The sequence below is a fragment of the Colossoma macropomum genome, unplaced genomic scaffold (genome assembly GCF_904425465.1).
Source record: "Colossoma macropomum unplaced genomic scaffold, Colossoma_macropomum, whole genome shotgun sequence".
Classification (NCBI taxonomy): domain Eukaryota; kingdom Metazoa; phylum Chordata; class Actinopteri; order Characiformes; family Serrasalmidae; genus Colossoma; species Colossoma macropomum.
The window spans coordinates 12,299,204-12,318,447 of NW_023494802.1; the positions used below are offsets into that span (position 1 = coordinate 12,299,204).

Sequence of the window (19,244 nt, forward strand, 5' to 3'; positions counted from 1 at the left end):
TACATCTGAAGCAAGAGTGGAGCTTGACTTTCTCCTCTCTCTCAAAGATGAAAGCTTTAATTACTGTTAAGGTGACACTTATGGTGGTCTACCAAAACTTTCTTTGTTAGAAGTCCCATTTTATCTAAAATTTTAAAACATTTTTTGAACTGCAGCTTTTTTTTGAATTTCCCTTTCACTTTCCCCTTCCTTATACAAATGGCCTATTTTATATCTAATCTCCTAAGAAATGAATAAGTTGTGCTTCTTTACTGTTTTGACTGGAAATTTAATAAATGAAAAATGGTGTCTAATTTTGCACAGTACTGTATCTATTTTGTTTCTTTTTATACTTGTTTTATGGGGAAAGTGGAAAAGCTTTTCAGGCATTATAAATTATATGTACGCTGAAATACAAATGCACCCAAATGCAAATGTACAGAGTAAGAATGCACTTATGTCAAAATTCTGGGCTTATGTCTCAGTTTTCACATGTGTATCTGTCAATGTCGAAGACAATGCCGATTTATAAAATAAATTGGCACTAGATCCAGCTGGGTTAGCACTGCAGAGAAATGTCCTATTTTTCTGTTAAGGTTTATGAATGCAGTATGCATTAATATGCATAAAACACAGATGTTTTTGCCTCAACATTCTGATTTCCAGAATAAAATAAATGCTTCGTCAAATATCAATTTGAAACATCAGTCAAATCTAAATTGCCAATACTGATATAATTCCAAGTTCATTGTCCATCCCTAGTAAAAATGCATCCGCGTGCAAAGACACAAATGCATGAAGACACAACAAAAATGAAGAGAGCTGTAATTTGGCTGCTAAGTAGAGCTGAAGTAATGAAAACTATTGATATAAAAGTGATTCAAAATTTTGAGCACTACTAGAGATACCATCCATTTCTTAAATTTCCAGCTCTCTTTTATTTTCTGAATGCGTATTTCTCTCTCTCTCTCTTCCTTTTATGTCTGTATCTACACAGCGCCATCAGTGGTGTCCATCATGCATCAGGTCAGCAGGACAGTAGACAGCATCACTCTGTCCTGGTCACAGCCAGACCAGCCCAATGGGGTCATTTTGGACTATGAGCTGCAGTACTATGAGAAGGTAATCACACTGTCACACACTCGCATTTATTGAACCAAGATGTTGCTGTATTGTGCTTTAGAGGGCTGGAACAAACCCACTGCATCTTCTCTTCAAGACAAGCTTTGAAGACTAAAATATGGTGTCTTTGTTGCATCATGGCTGTGATTTAAAGTTCGTGAAAGAAGATCTTGATGTACTGATCTCTTCCAGAACATGGCTGAGTTGAACTCTTCTGTACTGAGGAGCCAGACTAACACAGCAGTGGTCCGAGGCCTGAAGCCAGGGACCATCTATGTGTTCCAGGTGCGGGCTCGGACGGTGGCGGGGTTCGGACGCTTCAGTGGGAAAATGTACTTCCAAACTATGACTGAAGGTATTGATCTGTGTGAAGCATAAGAAGAGATCTGTTAAACACTGAGTTGCCAGTTTATTAGGTACCTTGTACATCATTGTCCATTATATCAGGTGCACTTAGCACAAAGGTGCGCCTTGTAGGGTTACCATTACTGACGGCCACCCATTTGTGGTCAGTCCATCTGTGGTCCATCAATGGAAAGGAAATGCCATAGGATACTGACATTGTAGTGACATTTCAGTGGGTGTTGCATCAGGCATCGCTGAGTTGCTGGGCTTTTTGCACATCTCATTGCCACTGCTGGGCTGAGAATAGATCAGCAAGCAAAAATATCTAGCCAACAGCAGTCTTGTGGTCAGAAACTAACTATGGGTGTAGGATGACTAAGGATGACTAACACAAACTGTGTATGGCAGAAGAGCTACATTTGTATACAAAAGTTCTAGCGCCCCTCGTAAAACTATGTTTTGTTAATTTTATAAGTGAAAGTGAGTTGACACATCTTCTACAGAGACCACACTGCATGTTTTAATGCACAAGCATTGTTTATTTGCTGAATGTAACATATTGGAAAAAAATTGTGTGTGGCTTGTGTGAAAGTTACGGCACATTTTGTATTTATTGTTTTAGTTTTTTCCAGTAAATAAACAGAAATTGTGCATTAAAAGTTAGAGAAAAATGTCATACTTTTGCATACAACTGTAGAGTCTTTAGCTCTGGGACCATCAAATGGGCACCAAAGAGCCAAATTCAGCTCATGAGCAAAAATGCATGCTTTTCTGTTCTATTAAAATGATGTGGAAGGTACAGCACTGAACATGGTTCTAGCAAAACATGGGGATGTGCATTTAGACTAACTTTTCATACTGGAGAAACTGTAAGAGGCTTCTCGGTTATATCCTTGACAGAGCGTCTTTGGCAGGACACTCACATAAAGCAATTGTGTTTTATAGAAGAAAAGTATAATATAATATACTTAATCACAAACATGAGCTATGAAACCGTCACATTTTACGTCCATATTTTCTCTGAACGCAACAAATACCCAAATATTGATTTCAACGTTTGAATACTGGCATCTGGAACAGTTGACTGAAGACTCAAGTGGCCAGTAAGTGTACAGAGTCTTTAAAAAACCAAACACCACCACTGTGCCTGATCCACTTGTACCAGCGCAACACATACTACCACACACATACTACCATGTCAGTGTCACTGCTGTGCTGAGAATGGTCTACTACCCAAACAATATTTGGTCAGCAGTGGTCCTATGGTCAGTAATCAAATACAAACTTCTGCACAATTTGATGGACAATTACTTATTTATTTGCTAAACAACATATTTTTCCTAAATGTTAAGCTCAGCAAATAAAGAGAAATTGTGCACTAAATTTGAAGAAATATGACATGTTTAACTCTTTTACGATGTAGGCGATGTGTTAACTTATACTTCAAATCAAAAAAAGATGTAATTTGACTGGGCTAATTCAAACTTTTGCATGCAACTGTACCTACATTATGCATCTATATGGTAGCCATACCTGATTAAATGGCCAGTGAATATAAACTAGACTGTTTTTCTTTTTCCTCTAGTTTTATGCTTCTGCTTTTTTTGCCTCTGTCAACATAAAATCATCCCAGTCATATCATATGGCATCTTGACAGCACAAACCCATTAAAGCTTTGTCGGCGATTAGTTTGATCAGTTGCTGCTGTCTGGCAAGCTGCAGCCTTGCTATCCTAAATCTCTGCCAGTCACTGAAATGCCATTGACTGCATTCAGATGAAGCATGTCAATAGATCTGTGTGCCAAGAGCACAGCCAAAAACAGATGTCAGTGCTCCAATCCCAGCATGCTCCTGGTTTTCCAAAAGTGAGCAGAACCACACTGCACTGGCATGATGCTCTTTCAATGCTACTTTCACAGAATTCCAATGAACTCATAGAAACAAAAAGTGTGCTGTTTGGCACGCATATCACTCAAGAGAGTGGCAGTAAAAAGTAGATTTAGTGGAGTGTGTGGTAATAATGCTAAATGCCAACACTCATAAATTGCCTGAGGAAAAAAACCTTAGCATAGCATATCATAGTTTAACTTTAGATAGACGTTATGCATACTGGTGCTTTGTGTTTGCATGGTGTTGACTTTATGGAGTGTGAATTGTCCAGTTGGACATCTGTCTTATACTGTATATATGTCATTTCTATTGTGTGTGTGTTTGTGTAGAGGAGTATAACTCCAGCCTGCAGGAGAAACTGCCACTCATCATCGGCTCTGCTGCTGCGGGCTTTGTTTTTCTCGTTGCTGTCATTGTGCTCGTCATTGTCTGCAATCGGTGAGTTATTCTAAATCCTTCTCGATGGAATCTTAAGCCATGAAATATTCAGTTTGCCTCATTCGATCTTTCATGGCTCTTCAGCTTTGTTTGGCTGTTCATCTGTCTCTATATCTCCTCAGGAGAGGCAGTGACAGGACAGAGTCTGAATACACAGACAAGCTGCAGCACTACACCAGCGGCCACAGTGAGTAAACCTCTCAGTCTTAAAGTACATGCCCTATGCCTCCCTGATTCCCTTAGACAACATTTACAATCACTAAACTTTTCAAGCTAACTTTGGACATGAAATCTGAGCCTGTTATTTCTCTGAAGTAGCAGCACAAGCCAATCAATAACAGCAGCAACAGTTAGGAAATAGCACAAGAGTGTAAAAGCCTTTCTAATTTTCTAATGCCATCAGGTTTTAAGTCTGTCCATCTTCATACAACTAATCTTATTTAATTTGTAGTGCTCTGTACCCTATCACTTATACACTGTTAAGCCAGTTTGCCCAGGATGTAGCCTAATAAGGGTCTAGTAAAGGTCTGGAACAGGAAAGCTGCAACTCAGGATTCCAGTGTTTTCCTTTTGCCACTTTGATGTCAGAGTGTATGAGTATTATTCCAAACAAATGTACACATTTTGCTCCATTATAGATATTGCTGTCTATAGTATATTGGCTACTAATTGATTAGAGATATCTGGTCTCTTGTGTTTTGACTGGCTTGTGGTATTTCACCTTACATGTTCTGTTTGGCTAATTTTCCCTCGTGCATTCTGGTTGAGTATTGGTATCTGACCAACTGCAGTGTAACTGGCTAGGGGTAGTATTGTCCCTCCTACATTCTGCTTGGATGGTAGTATGTGGCCTCCTGCACTGTGATTGACTTGTAATATCTGGTCTTATGCATTCTGATCGGCTACAAGGATTTAGGCCTATATGCAGTTAAAGTGAATTTAGGTTTTATATTATTTGCAATAGATTGTTCTCATATATAAACAAAACAACAAAAATGGACAGATGAGCCAACAACTGATTGGTTGAAGGTTCAAATCCCAGGGCTGGCAATGCACCCCCAGCTGGCCAAGGCCTGTACTGCTGGTGACACTGTGCTGCTCCCAGATTGAATATAGTGAGGCAGCAAAATGACAAATTTGACTAATAATTTAAGTATAACAATACATAAGAATAAAGTACAACATATTTTTCAAAACATTTATGTGATTCCATTTGAGCAGTCATTGCAAACTTTTCACTGGCAGCCTCCATAGTACCTTCTACATACTTATATACTGAAGTTGATCTTTATTTGATCTTTACTGTGCACACTGACTGCCTTGACTGAATTAAGTATGTTAAGTAAGTAACAGCACATCAGTAGAATACAATAGTGAACGTATGTGTTTGTCTCAACTTGATAGTTTAGTTAGTGATGCATTTTGTCCAAGGAAATTCTTAAGTTCTGCTGTTCATAATTGATATTAGAGCTCCAATGTTTTCCTTCCAAGTGTCACCAGGAATGAAGATCTACATAGATCCTTTCACTTATGAGGACCCCAATGAAGCTGTACGGGAGTTCGCCAAAGAAATAGACATGTCCTGTGTGAAGATCGAACAAGTCATTGGTGCAGGTAAATATGAGCATAAACTTAAATTTTAATAAATATATATAAAGGTTATCTTCATTACCAGGTGCTATATATTGTCACTGTTGCAAGAAAACATTCTATCTCAGAACAGAAACAGAAACTTTATAAAAAAGGAAAAAGGTCATTAACTTTGCATGTGTAACTTAACTTGAGAAGTCTGCTATTTAAAATTTCTACTAGTCCATTTGTCCTGAACATATATACAATATAAAACATATTGAAAAATATCAGAGTTACACAGTTTACTTATGACAACACTGTTCTGTATGTAGGCTACTATCCTTCATATTACATGGATGTGGTTCTCTGATAGGTGAGTTTGGGGAGGTGTGCAGTGGCAACCTGCGCCTGCCTGGGAAAAGAGAGATCCTGGTAGCCATTAAGACACTGAAGTCAGGCTACACTGAGAAGCAGAGGAGGGACTTCCTGAGCGAGGCCAGCATCATGGGCCAGTTTGACCACCCCAACATCATCCACCTGGAGGGGGTGGTGACCAAGAGCAGCCCTGTCATGATCATCACTGAGTTCATGGAGAATGGCTCACTGGACTCCTTCCTGAGGGTGGGTCTTAGTCATTTTAGTCATAAGCATCATTTTCTTTCAGTTTTTGTTCATCTGTTCAGCCTGTTCAGGTTAGTAACATGTCATTTGAAACTAAATTGCTACATCTTTGCTATGTATTAAAACACACTGTTAAACCATTAACCAATAAAGAGTGTTCTGCATTATATTGACCTAAGCACTTTACTTTTGTTGGACCTTGATTAATTAAAATAGCCACAGAAACAAACACTTCAAACTAGGCTGATCACAGTGCTCACAACACACACACTTTCTATTTGGAAAATAGGATAAATCAGCAGAGAATTACATAGGATAGCTATTGTTAGCTATATCCTCTTGCAAGCTTACTTTCTATCTTACTCTGACATTGTGTAAAGCCACTCGTCCCTCTGTGGCCTCCAGCTGGCCTAGCATCCCTGTAGACTGAAGCCAGATGTGGTTGACTAGAGGCACAGCTGGATGGGACGACATTACAGGTCCAGATGTAGTGCTGTTGGGCTCCAATAACATAGCCTAAAGAGCCAACGATAGATCTCTGCAGGAGGGATAAACAACTTTTTCCAATAGTTGACTGCAAAAGCTACATCAGGCTTACTTGATCAAAAAGTCTGTCTATTGTAATAGAACGCCTGCAGCCCTGTCATGTTATTTTACTGTCTGTGTTTTCAGCAAAACGACGGGCAGTTTACTGTGATTCAGTTGGTGGGCATGCTGCGTGGCATCGCTGCCGGGATGAAGTATCTGTGTGATATGAACTACGTCCACCGGGACCTGGCTGCTCGCAACATCCTGGTCAACAGCAATCTGGTGTGCAAAGTGTCTGATTTTGGTCTCTCCCGCTTCCTGGAAGATGATACATCAGACCCCACCTACACCAGCGCCCTAGTAAGTGTGCTCCCCCAAATCTCCCTGCAAGGGGTCATGGCACAAGTCATAGTTCAGTGGTATGGATATGGTGTGGACGCAGTAAGGATTACAGCTTTAACTGAGACTGAAATTTTGTTCCAACTCAACACAGCCCCAGTTAAATCTGACAAACATGTGTGTGAACTTAATCCAAACCACCAACCAGAGTCCTCATTCCAATGGACGATGACATGGCCATAATGACAGCCGTCATCAGATCATCAGTAAACAAAAAGAAAAAAGAAACAGCTGAATTATTGAGTGTCCAAAGTTCAACTTTAAACAAATGTGTTCCTCAATAAAAGCTCTCTTGCCAAAAGCGTGCAATAGTCAGAGCCCATCTTTCATTTATTTAACTTCCATTAAAATGGCCACTAAATAAAACTTATCTTATTCTGAAAAGATTAAAGTTACCAAAACTGAAGTTTAAAGATGATGTCACTCCTAACAACTGTGCAAGACCTGGTAAACCACCAAAACTGTCACAGTCAGCTTTCATCTTTAAGAGAGAGGAGAAAATGAAGCTTCTCTCTTGCTTCACATCTGAACACAACCACAAATGTTTTAGTATGTCCTTCCAATGTGAGAAGACAGCTCAGCGCTGTGGATCTGAAATGATGTGTAGCTGTGAAGAAGCTGTTACTGAGAAAAGGAAATAAGGAAGGAGGAAAAATAGAGACAAATCAAACAAAGAAATGGGATTCCTTAAATCATGAGAAGCAGAAATTGCAACCAGCTTTTAGGAGGTGTGGAAAGATATCTCTGCAGATTTCTTTGAAAAACTTATAGCAATACTCCCACAAAGAACCGAAGCTGTAATAAGAAGTGGACAAACTGAAAATGTTGCTATTTAGTTGTTGAGGCTTTTGTATAATTTTCTGTTAAATATTTGCTCTTTACTTTTCCTGATGCTGAAAAATGAATAGCTTGCACTATGTTTTGTGACTGGATATTAACTAAATGAAGAGCAGGGTCTAACTTTACACAGTACTGTACACGATGTGTTGTTCTTCTGCTGGCCCTGCAGAGCTTGAACCCAAACATGAAATTTGAACCTGACACAAGCCTGATAAATATTTAAGAAATGATGTCCAAACTCAACAAACCTGACATGAAGAGTGAGGTTCCGTCGGGTTCAGTGAAATGTTTCAAATTAGGATACATCACAGTCATTGATTGCATTCTTTTTGTTAATTATATGAATGTAAATACATAGTGTGTAGCTGTAGAGACTAATTACTCATTGCAAGATTTTAAACGAAAGGGAAACTGATGTTGGGAACATAACCATTCCAGTCTTTTCCAGCTGAGCATGCTTTGTGTCGGCTCAGTATGTGAACTAAATTGCCCAGCAAGTGCTAAATGGCTGTCTTTTTTAAGGGAGGGAAGATTCCTATCCGATGGACCGCTCCAGAGGCCATCCAGTACAGGAAGTTCACCTCCTCCAGTGATGTGTGGAGCTACGGCATCGTCATGTGGGAGGTCATGTCTTATGGAGAGAGACCATACTGGGACATGAGCAATCAAGATGTAGGACATTTTCCTCCATTTTGCTGTTTATAGTATGCATATGTTGCTTGCATTTATAAGCTTAGTCTGGAAACTATATTGTCTTGCTAAAACAACATTGACCTCTAGTGGACAAAAAAACAATGTAACAGTGTAAATAATGCATCTGAGACAACTGTCCACCTTGTTAAATACTAATGGGGTCAAAGTACTAGTGTTTTTATTTATCGACACTCTTGTGTTGACACACTGTAATCTCTGTGCTAATCCTTTCAGGTAATCAATGCCATAGAGCAGGATTATAGGTTACCTCCCCCTATGGATTGTCCCAATGCATTACACCAGCTAATGCTGGACTGCTGGCAGAAGGACCGCAACAACCGGCCTAAATTTGGCCAGATTGTGAACACCCTGGATAAAATGATTCGCAACCCCAACAGCCTGAAGGCCACTACCCCACTCTCTTCAGGGTAAGCTTAAGTAGATTGGAGAAGTTGCTGTTTTTGGGGAAATAAAAGCTATCCAGTAAATAATGTTCATAGAATGCCTTTGGTAGAGGCATGCTAGAGTGGTCATCCCATTCATAAATGTGACATTACACTTGACATACACTTTATAAACAAAAGTATTGGGACACCTACACATTACATCTACAGGAGCTTTTATGAATCCTATTCTAAATCCATAGGCAGTAATATGGAGTTGGTCCCCCTTTGCAGCTATAACAGCTTCCACTCTTCTGGGAAGCTTTGTACAAGATTTTGGAGAGGGTCTGTGGGAAGAGCATTTGTGAGGTCAGACACTGATGTTGAACGAGAGTTCCTGGCTTGCAGTCTCTGTTCTAGTTCATCGCAAAGGTGTTTGGTGGGGTTGAGATCAGGGCTCTGTGCAGCCCAGTGAAAGTTCTTCCACAACAAACTCACCCAGTCATGCCTTTATGGACCTTGCTTTGTGCACTGGGGCTCAGTCATGCTGGAACAGAAAAGGCTCTTCCCCAAATTGTTTCCACAAAGTTGGAAGCACACAACTATTCAAAATGTCTCGGTCTGCTGAAGCATTAAGATTTCCCTTCACTGGAACTAAGGGTTCTAGGCCAACCCCTGAAAAACAACCCCATATCATTATCCCTCCTCCACCAAACTTTACAGCTGGCACAATGCAGTCAGGCAGGTAACGCCCTCCTGGCATTTGCCAAACCCAGACTCGTCCATCAGACTGCCATATAGAGAACCGTGATTCATCAGTCCACAGAATAATGTTTCTGTAGTTCCAGAGTCCAGTGGTGGTGTGCTTTACACCGCTCCACATGACGCTTGGCATTGTGCTTGGCGCTTAAAATTGATGGTTATTCAAGGAATTTTTTAGTAAAGAAAATGGTTCTATATAGAACCATGAACACCCAAAGAACACTTTGCATGATTAAAGGTTCTTTGCATTGTGAAAGAGTTCTTCAGACTGATGTGCTGCAGATACAGAAATGTGCTGTAGATGATTCTATGTAGAACCTTTTTGAAAAGTGTTGTATATAGCACCAAAAAGGGGCTTCTACTGTTACAATGTCAAGCTTGTAATAATAGAAGAACCCTTTTTGGTGCTATATAGCATGCAAAGAAGCCTTTAATCATGTACAGGGTTATTTAAGTGTTCATGGTTCTATATAGAACCATTTTCTTTACTAAAGAACCCTCGGAGAACCATCATTTTTAAGAGTGAGCTGCTCGCCCATAGAAACCCATGCCATGAAGCTCCCGGCACAATTCTTTTGCTGATGTGGATACCAGAGGAGGTTTGGAACTCTGCAGTTTTTAAGTCAGCAGAGCGTTGGCGACTTATGCACTGTGTGCCTCAGCACTTTGTGACCTGCTCTGTAACTTGACGTGGTCTGACACCTCGTGATTGAGTTGCTGTGGTTCCTAAACGCATCCACTTTTCAGTAAAACAGTTGATCATGGAATATCTACGAGGGAAGAAGTTTCACAAACTGACTTGTTGCAATGGTGGCAGCCTATTACAGAACCTCGTTCGAATTCAGTGAGCTGTTTAGAACGACCCATTCTTTCACAATTGTTTGTAAATCACCCTGCATGGCTAGGTGTTTGATTTTATACACCTGTGGCAATGGGGCTGAATGAAACATCTGAATTCAATGGTCAAGAGGTGTTGTCAAAAACGTTCGTCCATATAGTGCACATTTGATATTGGAGGTGACTGTTGCATTGTATGGCCTCACTGATTATATGTTTCTGTGGTGTTGTTGCAGCATGCACCTACCTCTGCTGGACCGCAGCACTCCAGACTTCTCCAGCTTTAACAGTGTGGATGAGTGGCTGGACGCTATCAAGATGGGCCAGTACAAGGAGAACTTCGCCAACGAGGGCTTTACCTCCTTCGATGCTGTTTCCCAAATGACAATGGAGTAAGTTTCTTTATTTTGAGATTATTTTGTTCTTTGCTTAAGTACGTCCACAATGCCTTATTATTAGATCAGATGGCAATAGATATACATATAAGTAAGTAGTCCTGTCACGATTATAAAAGTTTAGCTGACAATTCACTGTCACATAAATGATTTTGATTAACAATTGAATTGCCATTCTTTGGTCATTGTGTACAGCTATTAATGCATAATCTTAAATAGACTGATGAGCTTGCTTCCTAGCTGTTAGCACTTAATAGCTCCCAGCTGAAGACAGGAACAGCTGGAGCACAAATAAACAAACATTGCTCACCGCTGCCCTCTGAAGGTGTCATGTTGTTATAGGGTTTCAGTTTTTGCTGTCGTAAGACCATAACATGTCTCAGTAAAGACGTTTTCTGCTTTATTTGTTACAAAGTAAACATATGATTGTGAAAGGTAATTGAAAAATCATTTTGATCAGCTAAAGGTGAGACACTACAGTTGAATAGGTTAATAGATATAGATAGATTGCAAGTTGGTTACTTCTAATAAAAAAAGTATTGGAGGTATTGTAAAAATTACATTTAGATGTGCAAACACATTATCTACTTTAATATGCATATATTTGCATAATTTAGTCTTTGGATGAAATTACAATTTAAATATTTATTTCATTCTAATAACACACTCCAGAGAAAGGATGTCAAAGGATCATCAAAAGGATGATTATTGATATGTCATTGTTTCTTTGTTTAATCAAGAAAACAGTATACACTGTTATTGTGTGTAAAATGTTTTTCAGGTCATTTTGTTGTACGCAGTATATATTCAGCTATATGTGATGTATTATTCCTATACTTCAAATATGGATAGGAATGAACATGAAAAATTACATTATATTTAAAGCTGGGAGTTTTGCCTGTAGTGTCCTCTCAAAATCTCAAAAGCCAGCTTGAATTGATTTTTTTATAAAATAATTCACACTGTAGAAGAATATAGGCAATAAAAAACAATATTCCAAGCTTTATTTTTCCACTTGAAAATAGCTTGAGAATTTCATTTGAGCTAAAACAAAAATTTCAGTCTTCATTAAATGTTATTATAATAGATTAGAGCCAATTGTGATAGTCCAAAATTAACGCCATCAGTTTTTACACTTTGCATTAACATTTTTACATCCCTAGTTTGGCTCCATCTCAGTTGACTCTCTTTTCATTCCGTCAGTGACATTCTGAGAGTGGGAGTCACTCTAGCTGGCCACCAGAAGAAGATTTTCAACAGCGTGCAGATGATGCGAGCTCAGATGAACCAAATCCAGTCGGTGGAGGTTTGACCCTCAGAGGTGGAGGCTGGGGCTGGGGGGAGCGCACACTCCCGCCACAGCCCGCTCCTCCTCTCAGACTGACTCCCTCCTCCGCCAGCCCTGGCTTCTGAGCGCAGCCCGTCCTGTGGAGCCGTCCCCGCTAGGGAAGGACCCCACAAGGCAAGGCTCCCCACGAGGGACTCCCACACACCACTGCCCCCCCGCGAACCACCAGCACGCAGCAGGCGGGATGGAGTTGGCCACTGTTGGCCGATGACGTCTCGGTACTAGTCGTCAGAACCTCTTCACTGTTGTGTACTGTGTTACGTTGACGACAGTGGTGATGATTATAATAAAAGCAAAAGCAGATTCAAAGACAAATTGTTCTTACTATGATCATCACCATTCGTTTGGTCGGGTTTGATCCATGACTAGCGGAATCTGTATCGATAGATTGAAAGGTTACCCTTTACAAGGGCAATAAGTTAAAAACAAATTAGCTCTCTCCTCTGGAGGTGTGCTGAGACAATTGTTTGTGAGAAGAAAATATGTACAGCAGCGCAATAGCGACAGAGAGAGAGAGAGGAGGGAATGATGAGTCTGGTTTGGAGTCTGAAATGGACCGTGGACTAATGGCAAAAAATGAGCCTCTTATACTTCTGTCGCTGCCATATGGTAAGGAAGGATCCATGTGGCAGCCCATTCCCGAGAGGACTGTTGTAGAAACTCTGTGTGTGTGTGAAAATTAGTGACAAACACAGGCTCGGAATACTCTTTTTAATGAATATTGTGGTGAATATTTTTTATTTTCTTCATGCTTTTGGTATGTATTTATTTATTTTGTACTTTTTAACATACAGTCTCATGAACCCTGTAGTCATTTCCCAATAACGTACCACGTGCTCTTGCATCATGCACACATATCAAAGGCACTTAGCTTTTCAGACTTCATCACTGTTTGCCGCTTGCCGTTCGAGTTGTAGGACAAGCGGACCTGATTTGTTTTGATGTTAATCGATATTGCTTTCTTTCCTAATGTTAATATAGTATGTACACCTTAGTGACAAAGTAAATGTTGCCATGAATTTCTCATCAGATGTCATGTTTTGCAAAGTTTCAACTGTTCTTTCCCTTTTCTCCCCAAGACTCTCCTGTGTGTGTATATATTTTCTCTTCACATGAAGTAGTATTACTTTAATAAAAGACGCAGCCAGCCGTGTGCTGTTGGCACGTGGAGGCAGCTGATGAATTTGAAAGACGGACTGAAAGGAGGGGATAGCCTCAAGGGGGACGGACCTTAAGACACTTCACAGAACACTTTGTTCAGTTGACTTTTTTTAAATCTATGTTTTATAATGATGCAACATTGTGATTTTTAATACCGACATGTACATTACCTGGTATAGTGCAGCTGACTTCATCTGCGTTTTAGTCACGTGTTCAAAGTTTTATGGCAGTATCATGACGTGGTCAGAATTATTTCAAAACCATCCTCAAACAAGCTTGCAGAAGTTTTTTTTTTTTAAATAACTAGATAGGTTTGACTTCTGAGTAGTCTTGATTCCGACCATCCTCAGTTAAAATTTGATGTCTGGATATGGTAGAATTTCACTGTGGAACTGAATGGATCAGTGGTTCCATGCACATGTGACAGATTTTTCTTCTTACAGCAGTAAATGTCAGTGACTGGTTTTTTGAAACACAAGCTCCATTCTTGAAGATGGGCAGGGCCATTCACTGGTGCAGCTTGGTCACTTGGAAGTCCAAGCTTTTAAATAGTTTAAGAGGTACGTTTTTACAAAACTGTATAACATAGTTGCCACTGTTTGTCGTAAAATTCTCTACAATCTGTAAATCTTGGTTTTTGTTCTTTGTCATACATCCAATGTGAATTTAGAAAGAAGTCAAACTCGGACGTCAGATGTTTCAAATACTGCACATTACTAACCTAAACTTAGTTGTTGATTTTACACTGTGACAATCATGTGTCTCCCTTGAACTGAATGTGCTTCCTTTCACCTAGTAAACCAGTCTTCCACTTCTGACCGCCTTGCACGCTCACGTTCTCTGACGTCTTCTGCTTCTTTGTTTGACTGCAGAGTTCATCACCAAGATATGTGCATCTTGTTATATTTTTCAGTATCAATTTCTCATTTTTGCCATATTTTGCCATCTCTTCATGTTCCCCAGGTACACTGGCCTAATGGTCTCACTCACGTCCAAGTACCTATTGCATCTTGTAATAACGATAAATGAAAGGGAAATCAAAAGAATTGAAAAATTACATCTGATAAAGGTTGATTGTTTTAAAGCATGCTGTCCTGTGATGTCGCTTGTTTCGGTCTAGTCACATAACCTTTAAGGTTATAGGTATATTTATTGCACTTTTGAAAGCAGGATGAATTGTGTAAAAGAGTTAGGCCTACATTTTGCCAAATGGTATTGTTACCAGGATCATACTCTTCTCATGCCCTCAAAATCCAGCTGTTCTACAGAATGGAATGAAGTGCCATTTGTGGAAGTTTTTCTCCCGCTGGTCAGCAACTTTAGCCACTCACTCAATTCCTTTGCCATATTTTCTTAGAAGAAAGAGTTATTTTGTAAAGAGGGAGATCTAGCAGCACAGTGTCTGTGGCTTTTGTTCTGTATGGGTGTGCAAAGCTTTGAGGTTGAACCTATCTAACTTTCTATGATGATCTTTCTGTACAGTCTGTGTATGGTCTGGATTATATTAAAAGAACACTTAAGAAGCTCATTTGTTAACATAACACATTCATTTTCTTTGTGGTGCTCCCAAGAACTTTGCCATGCAGTGGACACAATTAGAAACTCAGACTCTGTTGAGTGTGAAATCACCACCAGTGAGGTGAAACTGAAGGTATTCATGTCCCTATTATCCCCATCCAAGCATGTCCTATTGCGCTCCTTTGCTTTTTTAGGTTCCATCCTTGTCTGTAGAAGTCATCATCCTTTTACTGTTCATTTAGCCCAAACACATACACAGTTCTGTGACTTAAGCTGGAGTCCCTGGAATTTGTATGTTTTCCCTTAACCCCGTGAATGAGGCTCCTGTTGAATTATGTGCAGTGTTATGGGTTCATTTTCTAAAAATGGAAGAAAAAAATTAAAGGCTGATGTTGATTTCCTTCAATAAAAAAACACTAAGGGTTGCTGTGAGTTTCTAGGGATTTCCATTTCTTTGCAAATGAGGGTCAATGAATGAATGCATGACAAAAAAATAAGTTACAGTCTTAAGTTTTGTGATTGAACAGAGTGTCATGCTCCTTTCGAACACCAGGGGGAGTGCTAGATTGCAGAATGATACATGATTATCATGTCAAGCTGGTTTATGGTTGGAATGTTTGCTGAGGCCAAGTGCAAGCAGGGAAAGAGAATCATAAAATTTTATGCTCATCCTGTCCAGGACCTTATATTTAATTATCTTTTCAGGGAATATTTAAAGGTGTTGGCTACTTTCAAATTGCCTGTGATCTGTAATCATTCCAGCCCGTTTGCTTTGGGTGTGCCAAAGTAAATGACACAAAATAGCTGGATTAACTCCTTCACCTCTCACAGAAGCGCATACTCTTCCTGAGTTTAAAGATGAACCAAAGCTAATTTTGTTAGATTCCCCCTCACTGTGAACGTTCAGCTGTCACATCACTTTAAAAGCGTGTGTTACAGTGTGGTATTAAGCGGAGGCCTCTAGCAAGGTCTCTGCTATTAGGATTAATTACAGTTTCTCTGATCTGTTCCCTGCAGATGCTGTTGCTTTGCTTCCTTTTTAAGGCACTAGCAATCAAGCAGCATTTCTCCCACCCTGTAATCTCCTTCAGCTCCTCTGGAGGATATTTACAGAGAGCAGGCCCGCACATCCGTCAGTGAGTGGACCCCCATAACAGCTGGGCCAAGAAGCCCCAACCACTGCTGCCTTTCCAGTCTGGAACTGCTGTAACTGCCCTCCCAGTGTCTGCATTTTGATAGATGGCATGAGATGCATCTTAGGCATGGCTGATACTGCATTGACACTTCTGATCCTGACATTTGCTTTTGATCTTGTATAAAAACATCATGTTTCCTTAACCAGTTATCCTAAAATATATTTTTTTAATGAAATTGATGTTGCAAAAAGGTAAAACAAAAATGATGCTAGCAAATAAATGTGGAGCACAGAAGCACACACACAGCTATTATCCAAATACATGGTAATCAACCAAAGATTGGGTTATTTTAATCTTTAACATCCATAATTTCTTACAATTGTTATTTCTTGAATCAGCATTTTACAGTAATGCACTGCTGTTATCTATGCTGGTGATGAAGATTTATCCCCACCACTTTTTGCCCATGATGCAAAAAAGATGTATAAGAACTATAACTAGTATAACTATAATATTTCCATTATAATTTATAATATTATTGTCATTTTGGTATAATATCTTTGTATTAATGTCTTATAGTAAACTGTAACATTGTGTACAATACACTCAAAGGTGGGCTATATGGTAAAATATATCACAATACTTCCGGAAGTTTTTAGCGACACACGATACGTCACAATATTTATTTTTCCTGACATCTTATAGTTAAAAATTCTATCAAAACCATGAATCCAATTCAACATATCACACACTGTGCTGCACCAAATCCAATTAAACAGGCCTATAATGCTTTAATTTAAGTCAAACATGCAGTTGGGATGTGATTTTTAAGTGCTGCTACCGTCATATGCTCAGAAAAGCATATTGTGACATATTGTGATGTAATTTATCACAATAATGACAAATATTTTCATATTGCCCAGCTGTAAGCATCCTACAGAAATTCACTATATATTTTATTATGAAATTCCCATATTGTTCTTTTTTATATGGAAGAAATGCCAAATGCAGCTCAGAGTGGACGATATCGGCCCTGTTCTGTGGAATTATGAATGCTCATGGACAGACTAGCCCCCTATGGAGCCCTGCTGGTGACCTTGCAGTATGAATGAAAGTAAGGTAAGGCTTTTTAGTAACTTATTAGTGACTTAGTAAGGTGTGGGAATGAGATAATTAAGTCATGGCCACAAGATCATGCCTTATTAAGCTGTGGTCAAGGCCATGCATTAGGATCTTGTTCCCACGCCTTACTAAGTCGAGACCTAACTATCTCGTTCCGACGCCTTAGTCGTGGCCATGCATTATTTTTATTTAAATATGACGTCACCGGCAGGGCTCTGTAGCCCCTCATGTTAAGTAGTAGTTTAAATTATTTTCCACAGAAAGTCTGTAAGCTTCCCGCTGAGTTCACGCAGCTTCACATTTACTCTCATTTCAGATTCAAAATTCAACGGAAACCTTACAAATCAGCGCGAGCCTAAGCCAACGGTGACGTTAACCGAGCGAGTTAGATGGACTTACGTGCTAGTTGTTGATGTATGAAGTGGTGCCGTAAAGCGTTAAGCAGTTCTCGCGAGAGGTCTCGTGCCCGCACCTCCAAATTTTTTAATTATTATTATTTTTTTTATTATACGTTTATTTTAAAAAACATGTACAGGGGTTAATGTACAAATTCGATTGCATCTTGTAAAAATTAAACAAATTAATATTACATCTATTCAAATGAAAAGACAATATGTACATCTACACATAAGCAACAATGAAAAAAAATGATAAATAAAATAAATTTAAAAATAAGTAACTAAATAAATAAGTAATAAAAGTTAAATGCACTTTTACACACACATATGGCTGGCATATAAGACATACATGGATATGAACTGTTACTTGATGTAATGCTTTAGCCTTTTTGTTTAGTTGTACTTCCCAAGTGACAGCGCTAGTGGCAAAACAGAGACGCCATTTTCTCTACCATCAGAATGATTTTGAAGCTACGGAGCCCCGCTGGTGACATCCTGTATAAATAAAAATAATGCGTGGCCACGACTTAGTAAGGTGTGGGAATGAGATGATTAAGTCGTTGCCACGACTTAGTAAAGCGTGGGATGTGTTAATAAGGCGTGGCCACGCATTATTTTTATTTATACAGGATGTCACCAGCGGGGCTCCGTATGAAACTGTTATTTTGAGGTAAATATGTTACATAATGTTGCTTTGAAGTAGAGAGGTGTAATAGCAAGTGTAATTCCAGTTAAAGTTTAGCTGCTAATCTGTCTAAACTAGCCAGTTAACTGCGTGGTAACGTAGGCGGCCAGAATGCTGAGCACCTGTTTGAGTGACGGAGCTTCTCAGCCTTTATCTCTGAATATAAAGTACACGATTTTAAAACATCTCCCTGTCAAGCTGCAGTCATGATTTTATTTGGCAGAGATCAGCAGTGGAAGCACTATTTTAAACAAGTAACCAAAATAAATGCAGGTTAAGTGAAAGCAAGAGGAAAACGAATGAAACCAGAGTAACGGTTGTCAAGCCCATCTGATAAACTCAGCTTTGTCTACGTTTACTGACAGGAGTAGATTGTTAACTGTACACGTTTCTGAGCAGATCGGAAGTGCGAATCATGCTAAAAGATGGCTGAAGGGTATTGCGGGCATTTGCAGCATGTATTTAAACATATTTCTCACACTTTTATTATACATTGTTTGCCTCAGTTTCATTAATGTAACGTTACATGACACTAATTGACAGTTTGCTGGAATTTGCTCAGAATGCACGCTAAATTTTTTTGCTGGCTGCATTTTTAAAATGTCAGCTGTAATTCAGTGCCAGCATTGTAGCTTGTCCATTATAGTGTTAAAGAAACCTTAAACAGCAATAGTGACAAATATCAGTTAATATCTGCAAAGGATTTATAAAGATCTATTAACAAGATCAACATGTGAAAGTAGATACATCTTAATTAGTGAAGCTTTGACTGTCATGATCATAAACTTCAGAAGAAGGTAGGGGAAGGTTGTTCTGTGCCATTGCTGTTAGTGTATGTTCAGTGTACGTTCTGGGTTGCAGCAGGGCAAGAGAACCTTAGTGTTGCCGGCTATGATCTGGTGAGAGGTCCCACAGTGCTGCTAGAGTAAAACTGTGTCACCATGTTCCAGTGCCTCTGTTGACAGGTGCTCTTTTTGAAGGTGTTGGCACCCTGTCACCTCATGCACACATGCACCATTGCACAGCTACACGTGGGAAGGCCATCTCAGATTTCCTTTCTCTGTCCTGGGCT

General features: G+C 39.5%; 1 protein-coding gene across 1 annotated transcript in view; it reads left to right on the top strand.

The window, feature by feature from the left end:
- ephb2a (eph receptor B2a) overlaps positions 1-12,130 on the top strand; it is a 66,207-nt gene extending 54,077 nt beyond the window's left edge. The window contains exons 6-16 of the mRNA XM_036591800.1: positions 977-1,101; positions 1,294-1,456; positions 3,666-3,774; positions 3,897-3,961; positions 5,266-5,388; positions 5,720-5,967; positions 6,640-6,855; positions 8,257-8,406; positions 8,662-8,855; positions 10,646-10,801; positions 12,008-12,130. Of these exons, the coding sequence (XP_036447693.1) occupies positions 977-1,101; positions 1,294-1,456; positions 3,666-3,774; positions 3,897-3,961; positions 5,266-5,388; positions 5,720-5,967; positions 6,640-6,855; positions 8,257-8,406; positions 8,662-8,855; positions 10,646-10,801; positions 12,008-12,116 (1,658 nt within the window). The 3' untranslated portion in view covers positions 12,117-12,130. The remainder of the gene's footprint in view (positions 1-976; positions 1,102-1,293; positions 1,457-3,665; positions 3,775-3,896; positions 3,962-5,265; positions 5,389-5,719; positions 5,968-6,639; positions 6,856-8,256; positions 8,407-8,661; positions 8,856-10,645; positions 10,802-12,007) is intronic.
- Positions 12,131-19,244: the final 7,114 nt, after the last annotated feature.